The sequence below is a fragment of the Melopsittacus undulatus genome, chromosome 3, assembly GCF_012275295.1.
Source record: "Melopsittacus undulatus isolate bMelUnd1 chromosome 3, bMelUnd1.mat.Z, whole genome shotgun sequence".
In the NCBI taxonomy this organism is placed as follows: domain Eukaryota; kingdom Metazoa; phylum Chordata; class Aves; order Psittaciformes; family Psittaculidae; genus Melopsittacus; species Melopsittacus undulatus.
The window spans coordinates 17384924-17395651 of record NC_047529.1 but is presented as its reverse complement, the minus strand read 5'-3'; the positions used below and the strand labels follow the sequence as shown (position 1 = coordinate 17395651).

The 10728-nt window shown below is 44.7% G+C and overlaps 1 protein-coding gene across 2 annotated transcripts in view; it reads left to right on the top strand.

Annotated features, from left to right (window-relative positions):
* Nucleotides 1–4526: 4526 nt before the first annotated feature.
* Nucleotides 4527–10728, top strand: part of TFAP2D (transcription factor AP-2 delta) — a 48130-nt gene continuing 41928 nt past the window's right edge. The window contains exons 1-3 of one of the 2 annotated variants that reach the window (XM_005146412.4): nt 4527–4565; nt 5497–5994; nt 9663–9723. In XM_005146412.4, coding sequence (XP_005146469.1) covers nt 4527–4565; nt 5497–5994; nt 9663–9723 — 598 coding nt within the window. Of the gene's footprint in view, nt 4566–5385; nt 5995–9662; nt 9724–10728 lie in introns of those variants that run through there. The other variant, XM_005146411.3, reaches the window with a different exon arrangement.

Genomic DNA, 10728 nt, shown 5'->3' with positions numbered 1-10728 from the left:
AAGGGAAACAAGGGGTAGGGAGAGAATCTCACTAAGGTCTCTTTTTGTTTCCCTCTGAGAGTATGTCTGGCTTATTTATTTACCTGACAGGGATTGCCTCTCTGTGTTTAGAGGAGTGGAAAGGTAGGTACACAGAAAGGTTTGCCTGAAAAATGAAGGTGGTTAGTGTGTAAATGTGCATGGGGTTGCTACCAGCTGCCTTCCTCCAGCCTGCAGAGGTCTGGGCTTCTCCCAGGATTTTCCCTGCCTGGGAAGTTCATGAAAGGGAGATGGAATAGTGATGCCCATGTTCAGATTCACCCCCTCTGCTGGACAAGAGAGAGGAGCTCAAGGGACAAGGGGAGCAGATGAAGGAGAAAAATATTTGCTGGGGCGGGATGAGGAAGACAAATGATCTCCAACAATAGATCTGCAAATAACGGGCAGGACGAGGTGGTGCATAAAAGTGACCCCAGGTCAGCTGAGTATTCCCAAAGCTCACAGCACCCAGACTTTAGGAACTGGAGAGGACCAACAGGATGGAGAAGAGTGTTAAGCAAAAAACCTTTGTTGGCTCCTGAAGGAGAACTTCTCCTTGGCTCCTTCACAGAAAAAAGCTTTGCAAAATATGGACCCTGCTCCAAGAATGTCCTGGCACTGCTGACCCCAGCTGCCTGTGATGGCTTGAACAGTTCTTTAATCTCATTCAAACACAAGACACTCCAGGAAAAGTCGTCAGAAGTTTTGGTCCAGTAAAGACCAGGTTTTGATGACTCTCAGCAGAGACTGTTTATTAGGAAATAAACAATTATTGGGCAATCAGCAAAATTCAGGAGCTAAGGCAGGAAGGAAAAATTAAAAGAAAAAAAAAAGTTATTTCAGGATCCTAAATGCTGGGAAACGTCTGTAAGTCAAACACCAGGTGAGAGAGCTCTGTGAGTCCAGAGAGCTGCTCTCCTGCAGCAGCCAGACACCAAGCTTAGACTCTGTCCCTGCAGCACTAGCCGCTTTGCACAATTCAGTGAACTACCACAGAGACCGAGATGCTCCCAAGGAGGGAGTTTTTGTTTTCTTGTGTTTTTCTCCCACATCCCCATCCTTTCCAGCAGCCCAGTCAACTTTTTCTTAGACCCCTTCAAATAAGAAAAGTTAAAAAAATATAAAAAAAAAAAAAGAGAGAGACCCCCAAAGAGAGACCCCCTCTCTGTAGTTTGGGAACAGAAGCAAACTTTAAACGGGGGATTAACAACGTGCCCAGTCACAATAATACTCAACACAAAGTCTGTCTCCTCTGGCCATTAGTTCATGGCACTGGTTGGAAAACCAGAGAGCTCCCAATTAACTTTCCTGAAAGATTTTCTTTGGGAGCAATTAATAAGCGTTTTGCAGTTTATTAATTGGGCTGGGGGCAAATGGTCTAATATGAGTTTTTTAGGGTCTGTAAGCGAAGCTAACAGATGGAGCTGACCAGTAACGTGCATCTGGCAAGCCGGGTTTCTTATCAACTTTCCTCCAAACAACCCCGTTTTGGTGGCTTTGTTGTTTGAAGCTCCGAGCTGGCTGATGCTGTGGCTGTGGGTCTGCCTGGACGGCGTGGGGAGGAAGAATGGAGGGGCAGGGGTCGGAAAGAGGGGAGAGATCTCCCAGGACGGGTCTCCTGCAGGGGGTTATCCTCTGGCAGTTTGGGAAGAGATGAGGAAGGCATCAGCCCCTCACCCTGCATGTCCATAGCAGTGATAACGGCACCCACAAGACTCAAAAGAAGGCAGTCTGCAACCAAATCCTTTTCCCGCCTCTCCCACACTTGTAATTTCGGGGAGGGGGGGGAAGGGGAGGAATGGAGAGTTTTGGGGGAGAAGAGGAAGGCGAACAAAGAGTCCCGTGGGGGTGGCTCTCGGGGGCTCCCCGTCCTGCCCTCTCGTCGCGGTTGCCCCTTTCATGCGCCGAGTTGGGTTTACTTGACGTCGCCGAAAACACCCCCTCTATAAAAAAAAAACCACCAAAACCAAGACCCAGACGGGACTAAAGTAACACTGAGCAAATAACCGGCTGGGGGAGATCCGCCGGGCTGTGGGGGTGCGGTGAGCTGGCTGGGGTGGGGGGTGCCTTCCCCCTCGCAGACAAGGAGCCCCCTGCTCAGTCAGGAAGGGGGCTCCAGGTGTGCGATCTTGGTTTTGTCAGGTCTAAGCCGTCCTGCTCGCGCTGGCGGCGAACACGGTGCTCGCTGGCTCCAACAGGGAGTTGTGAAGAGTGGAGTCTGCCCATTTCTATGTGTTGTGGGGTGGTGGTTTTTTTATTATTCTCTCAACTACCAAAATCTTGAGGATTCCAAACAAAATTGGAACTTGGAAGAGTTCCTAGAATTTTCACAAGTATGTATTGGGGAGAAATATTTTTATTTTATTAACAATATTAGAATTGTAGGAAATCCCCCCTCCCTTTCTGCATTCCTATCTCTTTTCCTTCCTTCCTTCTTGCTTTCCTTCCTTTCTTCCTTCCTCTTCTACTTTTTCTTCACTTTCCCCTTTTCCTTCCCTTTCCACTTCTCCTTACCCTTTCCTCCTTCTTTCCTCCTCTTCCTTTTTCTTCCTTCCTCCCTTTCTTCCTTCCTTCTTCTTTCCTCATTTTCCTTTTTCTTCCTTCCTCCCTTTCTTCCTTCCTTCCTTTTTCCTCCTTTTCCTTTTTCTTTTCCTTCTTTCCTCCCTCCCTTTATCCTTTTTCTTCCTTCCTCCCTTTCTTCTTCTTGCCTCCTTTTCCTTCTTTCTTCCCTCCCTTTCCTCCTTCCTTCTGCTTTCCTCCTTTTTCTTTTCCTTCTTCCCTTCCCGTTGCCCCCCTACTTCCCTCTCCCGGCAGGAAGGGCCGGGGCTCGGGGGGCAGCGCAGGCGCTGGGGAGGGGCCGTTCCCCCCCGCCCTGCCCCGCTGCTCCCAAGGCTGTTCAGCTACCGCCGTGCGCCTTTGTCCGCTCGCGAGGAAGCGGCTGAGCGGCAGCTCCCGGCCGCGGCCCGGGGAGACACCGGTGAATCCTCCCAAACCTGGACCTGGGCGGGGGGAAGGGGAAGGAGACGGGGGGAGAGCCTCCCGCCTCTTCGCCTGCGGCTCGTTATTAAGACACCTTCGCAGCTTAAACGCTTAAAAGCGACCCAAATTAAACGGCAATTAAAAGCGAGTTACACCCTCTCCTATCTCCAGGCTGCTCGGCTGGGGAAGCCAGCCATCAGCAGAGCCACCCCGCCGGGAAATGCCATCATCTGGGCTGACATCGTCTCGGGGGGCGTAGGGACCCCCCGGCCGGAGCTCCCCATCACTTCTGGGTCTGGATACCCACTACCAGAGGGGCAGAGGGACCGGGGTGGGGAGAGAAGGCTTATCCCATAGTGGGTAACACCTCGGACCGGTGTTCCCGAAGAAATAAATACAGAAATAACGTACCCCTCCAGCTTCACACCCCAGGGCTGCGCAGCCCCCCTGCACTTCCACCACCACCACCATACATCGGCACTTGGAAATGTCGAAACAGCTACCAGTGGTCCTTATCTCACACGTCCCCTTCCCTATTTTTCCTTCTTCTTTTACAGATGTAATTCCATAGATCTATATGTATTTTCTGTATAATTCCGTATGTCACTGCAGTGGTACTTTGTGGTCTCACCCTAGGTTTATGTTTGAAAACGCTATTTAAAGAAGCCTGTAAGATAGCATATTAGGAAGCTTTAAAAGCAGGTTGGAGTGTGGGGTGGACTTAAATTCGATGTAAATGCAAGGGTAAAAAAAAAAATCAAAACCCAAAACAAACCACATCGTTTTCATTTAGAAAAAAAAAATACAGTTAAACAGACACACATACAAATGTGCAATCTTAGATTCTGGTCAGTATTTAAAAGCAGTATAATCAACAGGAAGGAGCACTTACCTATTGAAAAGGATGGTTTAATGATATATATTAGTATATATTAGCTTTATGTCTTCCCAATAAAATGTACACAAAATACCCCCTTCGATCAGATTAGCTCCCATATTAGCCTGGGTAAGAAAAAGCATTCTAAAGAGTGGAGGAAAAAATGTATAAAAATGTTGAAAGAACCTACAGTTCCTTATTAGGCGAAGATACAATATTTATTCCTTGTCTCCTGGGATGAAGCTCCTCTATCTATTGTCCTCCCAGTTCTCAGTGCTGATGCTTAATTTTCAAAACTTCTATATTACCAAGGGACCTACGACATCAGCCAAAGAAATACCCAGCAAGTACAAAATCTGATCCAGGGAGCAGCTTTTGTGCAGAGGGAAAATTTTGTTCCTACAGGTTTTTAAGGAGGTGCATGGAAAAGCGAGAGATCTGATCTATGCAGATACATTGCAAATTCTCTCTCTCTGTAGAGATTTTTTCTAAAAAAAATTTGGGAAAATACACGAACTTTGGATTTTTCAAATTTTTTCCTTTTTTTTTTTTTTTTTTTTTTTTATTTGGAGAGGGGAATTTTATCCAGGGGGTTTGTGGGGTTTTTTCCTTTTCTTTTTTTTTTTTTTTTTTTTTTTCGGAGAACCAAAAAATGTCAACTACCTTTCCAGGTCTCGTCCACGATGCAGAGGTATTTTGTGTGTGTGAGTGTGTGCGGATGTGTGTGTGTGCGCGCGTGTGTGGATGTGTGTGCGTGCGTGTGTGCATATGTGTCTGTGGATGTGCCTGTGTGGTTGTTTCCATCTTTTTTTTTTTTAAATCCATATTGGACCGTTACATTTAATTATAATCCGGCTTCAGAGATAACTTAAAGAAGTATAGAGAGAAAATTCGTTATGACATCTGTCGCCAGAAAGGGCAACTCATTACCACGTTAAAACCGTTGCCAGAACGAAAATCAGAATAATACCCCTAATAATATAATGAAGTGGAGAGAAATCCACCAGCTCGCCAGGAATGGGGAGTTCTCACTAAAAAGCAGGACTCTCCTTTCTTTCGAAACGCAGGAAAAAGAGGGGGGGGGAGAATTTTGGATCTGATTCGTTATTTTAAAAAGAAAGAAAAATAGGGGTTCAAAAAAAAAAAGAAGGGAAGGGAAGGAAGGAAGAAAGGAACAAGCAGGCGGCAAAGATTTCTCAATGTGTAACGCTGTAACATAGGGACGGGACTTGTGTGTATTCTCGGTAGTTTCCTCTGTTTGATGACTTTTTTTGTGTGTCAGCCCCAGATATTACAGCTGTGATCAGGAGGTGGATGGATAGACGGATGGCTGGACAGATAGATAAATAGAGAGGGTTTCTTTTTTTTATTTCAGTGCCTGGATTCCTTTTGCTTGATGGTATTAAAGGCAGGCTGGGCTATTTACGATTTTTTGAGCAGACCTTTATGGCACTAGCCCAAGGTAGGAAAGGTTCTTTTGTTGCTGGGGTTGCCGCTCGCAGGCTGAGAGGCTTCTGCAGGGGGAGAAGCTATGCAGGACAGCGTGCTTGGAAGACCCGTACCCGGGGGTTTCAATGACAAACCTCCAGTTTTGGGGTCTTCTTTTCACTTCTTCCTTTCAGATACGTCATGACGGATCAAACAGTTACCGTTTGATGCAGCTTGGATGCCTGGAGTCTGTGGCCAACTCGACCGTCGCCTACTCCTCCTCATCTCCTCTCACTTACTCCACCACGGGCACTGAGTTCGCCTCCCCGTACTTCTCCACTAACCACCAGTACACCCCACTGCACCACCAGTCCTTCCACTACGAGTTCCAACACAGCCACCCGGCAGTCAACCCCGACGCTTATTCCTTGAACTCTCTCCATCACTCCCAGCAATACTACCAGCAGATCCACCATGGGGAACCCACTGATTTCATCAACCTGCACAATGCGCGGGCACTCAAGTCCTCTTGCTTGGACGAGCAGAGGAGAGAGCTGGGGTGCTTAGATGCTTATCGCCGCCACGACCTGTCTCTTATGAGCCATGGATCCCAATATGGGATGCATCCAGATCAAAGACTCCTGCCAGGACCAAGCCTCGGGCTTGCAGCCTCGGGAGCAGACGATTTGCAGGTAAATAGCATGCAATCTCCTTTCGAGGCACCTTCGTCTCCCCTCCCCCTGCCCTGATCCCCCCCTCACCCTCCCCGTTTTCCTCTGCTCAGAATAGCTCACATAAAGAAGGGAAGATTCAGCCAAAACCCGACCCCGAAGCCCGTCTCCTCCAGGATAGTAGCAACAAAAAATATGTGGGGAAAAAAGGCATGTTGTCTTTCTTGACCCCCCCCCCCCCAAAAAAAAAAACAACACTAAAAAAACCCAAACCCAAGCAAAAAAAAAAAAATCCAAACAAAAGCCCCACCCAAACAACCCGTAAACCAAAAAACTCTCGCCTGATTTCCCCGCGTGTATCGTGTCTCCGTTGTGGCTGAGACCGTGGGATTTACCCGAAGGTCTCGGGGTGCGTACGCCAGCCCTCACCAAAGTCCCACAGCAAGCGAAATCCTAACCAAACCCAACTGAACTCAAACCCAATCTTCTCGCTTTTCGTAAACTTTTCCTTTCTTTCCCCTGTTTAAACAGCTCGCCCCGACAGAGCAGGTAAATGTGTTAAGAAAGGGAGCGAATAGGAAAAAGATGGGGGGGAAAAAAAAGAAAAAGGAAAGTAAGAAGGCAGGGCAAAGAAATAAATCTGTTTTTCTAAGCACATACAAAGTCAAACCTTCCGCTGGACTCCGAGGTATGAGGCAGGGAAGAAACAAACGGGAGTAAATGTTCGTCAGAAATATTCAGTATGATAAAAATCCCTGGCCATATCCGTTCTAGATGTTAATAAGGAGAAGTACAAGCAGATAATGCTGAATTCATCTGTGTGCCTAATCAGTCATCTATTCCCCGTTAACCAGCATCTGGACCCACTAAAAAAATATTATCTGTTTCTGTGTATCAAAACCTCTGCTTTATCAGCTCAGAAATCCTTTCCCTTGCACTCAAAATTCACCTCCTGTAAATTAAGCTGGTTGTTTAAATGAAATTTGTTTCCTAAATTGCAAACAACGCCCTCCTGTATTTAACACCCATTTCGGGAAGTCCCTCAAATCAAAAGCAAACCTTCCTTCTCCCGACGAGCTGAGGAGTTAAAGACTTCCCTTCCCGCCAGCAGGGAGAGGCTAGCGGGACCGTATTTACTGTACTTACTTTTCCCCCAGATCTCACTCCCGGTCTTACAAAGCTCCCTATGTTGGTCTGTCCAAACAGGCGTAGCGATCAAAGGCTCGAAAAAAACAAAAACCCGAAGTTTGTAAAACTAAGGTTTATTTTCATAACTTAAACACACACACATCAAGCCAAACAAACAAACAAAAAAAGTTAAAAAAAATCAATTTATATCGGAGAAAAGAAATCCCCCCACTTTTTTCCTTTCTTTTTTTTTTTTTTAGAAGGAAAATAACCCAACAACCCAACAACAAAGAACGTTATCTTTTCTACCTCTGAGGAGAAAACCCTAACTATTTAGACCTAGCTTTCTCCATTAGAATTCACTATACCATTTTACCCTCTCTGGCCATTTTTTTTGTTTACATTTTTCACAAGGATCTCCTTATGTTACGCCCCTAAAAAAAAAAATAAGAAAAAAAAAAATCTGCCATTCATTGCTCAGCCTAACTAAAACCTATTTACTCCTTTTTATAACCACGTCTGCTGCTGATTTTTTTGTATCTGTACAAATTTTTTTTCTTTGGCAGGCACAAAGCCTTGTATTTTTCAAAAGAGGGGATTAGGAACGTTTGCAAGACAGCAGACAATGCCTAAATCCCGGGCAAAAAAGCACCATAGTTTATCCAATTTTCGACTTAGTGCCATTCAACTGGTCATTTATGCAATGTCATCCGACCAAACAACATGTTTCCCTTTAAGAAAAAAAAAAAGTTGGTTAAGCTGCTAGAGGCATATTCCTTTTTTTATTTATTTAAAAAGGAAAGAAATCAGCAGATTTTATTTGGAAAATACTAATTTTTCGATCACACTTTATTCGAAAATGAAAGACTTTGGTCTTTGTACCTCATCTTTGCTTTATTTTTCCTCCTCCCTCTTTCTCCAAGCAGAAGAGGGAGTGTACTCAGGAATCGAAAAGCCTGAGCAGTGAGAAATTGAAAGTATTAATATTGTCTTTCTGATTTAGATGATTCTGAGCAAGCTTGGACTCTTGCGAATATCACCTTGTGCTTAGAGGGAAGCTTTTTGGTGGCTAACAGAAACAGGACTGTCAACAAACACTTTTAAACCCAAATTGTGGTCTACCCAGTCCCCTTAGTCTTTCTTTTTAAAACGTTCATCAGCATATGCCTCATTTCAAATGCAACAAATGTAAATATACTTTTCCCTGCACAGAATTTTAAGTGAATGTCCAATAGTTTCGAGGGCGGTTTAAGTCAGCCTAACAGATGCAAACAGTCTTGGAGCTGGAGTGGCATCTTTCAGTGCCCTAAAAAGATTTTCCATGGGCAACAAAGAAAACTGTCACACCTTTTCCCATCACCGCTTTAATTTATGCTCAGTCGCCAAGTTTTTTTCATATTGATTTCATAATCACTTTAAGGCAGAACACTTAAAATAAAAAAAGAGCCTTGAAAAGGAAGGTCTTACAAGGCCAGGGCCAATATGGTGAAAGTGGGGGAGAGAGCCAGGACTGTAAAGATTGTTTTGTAAAGTGGGGTTTTTATTATGCACCGACTCTCTCCGCATTTACTTAACTCTTCACGGGCTGTTGAATAGGTTAACACCCTTAAAGGCCTCTTTCATGTCCAATACCTCGTTTGTTTGTAGAGGAAAATGCGTCTTTAACACATTTCCACCGGGCAAAGATTTAGGTTTAGTTTGTTGTGTTTTTTTAACCCCAACATAAGGAAAAACCCAAAGAAAACCCAACCCTTTCAAGTCTTTTATCATTTCAATAAAAATATTTATTAAGGAAGGCGAAGATCCCCAGATAATCAGACTTGTAACAGGAAAATAAAGAAGTGAGATCTCTTCGGAGGTGCACCAGAAGCCTCGGGCAGGTTTTTGGATGGTGCTTCACCCCACGCTCACACATGGGTGCCTCTGTGTGTATGTGCACAGATGCATATTCACCCCCACCTATGTGCGGACACACACGTTGTTACAACACCCTTACTACTCTGTGTAGCCGGCAAAGCCCAATAGGTCTTCTGTTGTTTGTGTTCTTTGTCTAGTTCTGTGAGCACTATGTAAGTTGGTGTCTACGTGTCACAAAACATTTATATGAGTTTAGCTGCATGTATATATATAAATATACAGCTAAACATACAAAAATACTATATAAAAGTGTATTTTTACTTTTGTGAAAATACTATATAAAAGTGTATTTTTACTTTTGTGTGTGGAACTGTGGAGCGGAAACACACTTTCCTTAGGAGGACTTTTTTGTCTTTCTTCTCTGCCCCGGAACTGTGGCTCTAAGTCTCCATTTCAGGAGAAAGTCGTATTTAAATGTCAATGAAAGTGCTAATTATTCCACACTTCGGGGGTTAGGGGCAGGCTGTGGGATGGTGGTGGGTTATCCCCGGAGCACTTGAGGTCCAGGAAGGTAACTGTGGTTTTCCACCTCACCTTAACTATTGTTCCTGAGACAATCATGTAACAAAGCAAAAGCTGTGATCTCTCGGTGGGTTTCTGATTTCTTTCTTTCCTTTCTATCTTTTTCTACCTCATTACTTAAGAGCTCAGTGGAGGCCCAGTGTGGACTTGTACTGAACGGGCAAGGAGGTGTGATAAGAAGAGGTAAGAGGTTAAAATACTTGCATCTATCCGGTTTTGTTAACATAATCTCCTCTCTTCCCTTTCCCCACTGCTTAGCATAGTTTGGGTTTACTACCAAAAAAGTGATTATTTGCTGCTGAAACAGTGATAATTTGATGTTTGACAGAAGTAGGTACAAACTACCTTATAGCAGTTGCACTTTACATCTTACCTGCTCCTTATATGATCCTGATGAATCCAGAGCTTTCCTAACTCGTTTTATCATTCCCCATTTAGCTGAGTCGATAGCTGGGAGTTTAAAAAGCGTGTCCTCTGGTACCAGTCTGTTAAATCCCCAGTTTGATCTCGAATGGGGAAAGGAGGGAGTTTTTCTGAAAATGTGGTTTAGGTAGTGCTACAGACGACTGTGGAACTCCCTTTTGAGAGTCACTTCATTCGATAACCATCTGTCAATGTAAATATCTAATGTCAAAGTTAAGGGAAAGATTTGAAACTCTTGTTAAATACAGATTTCTTCAGCATTACAAAATCTGAGTGTTCTGGGGAGTTTGTTATTACCGTCATTTACCCTGAAGAGAAACAAAAGTCCTCCAAAGGCCTAACATAGGAGCACATTCTTCTTACAAGCTGACACACATGTTCTCATTCACAGTAGAAAACGACTAATGTAGTCAGAGAGGAGACAATTCACGAGTCATCGTCTTGGAATGCACATTTCTTGTCCCGTTATTGCCTTTCCCTATTCGCTATATCAATTATGAAAAACAGATGTTTAGGAGGTGTTTTAGGAAGTGTCATATTGTTTTGTCAGCTGGTTTGAGCCACCAACTCCTTAGACAAGCTTTACTCTGAAACACCAGTCACACGAAACCGCAACGAGCGGGGACCGAGCGTATGCTGGCTCACACTCGGATATGACAGCAGCGGGGGAGGTTTCGGAGTCCCCTCTCCCCACACCAGCTCAGACCAGGCTTTGTTCGGGTGCTCGGCGGCGCAGCCAGCTGGTCTAGGGACAGGCTGGAGGCG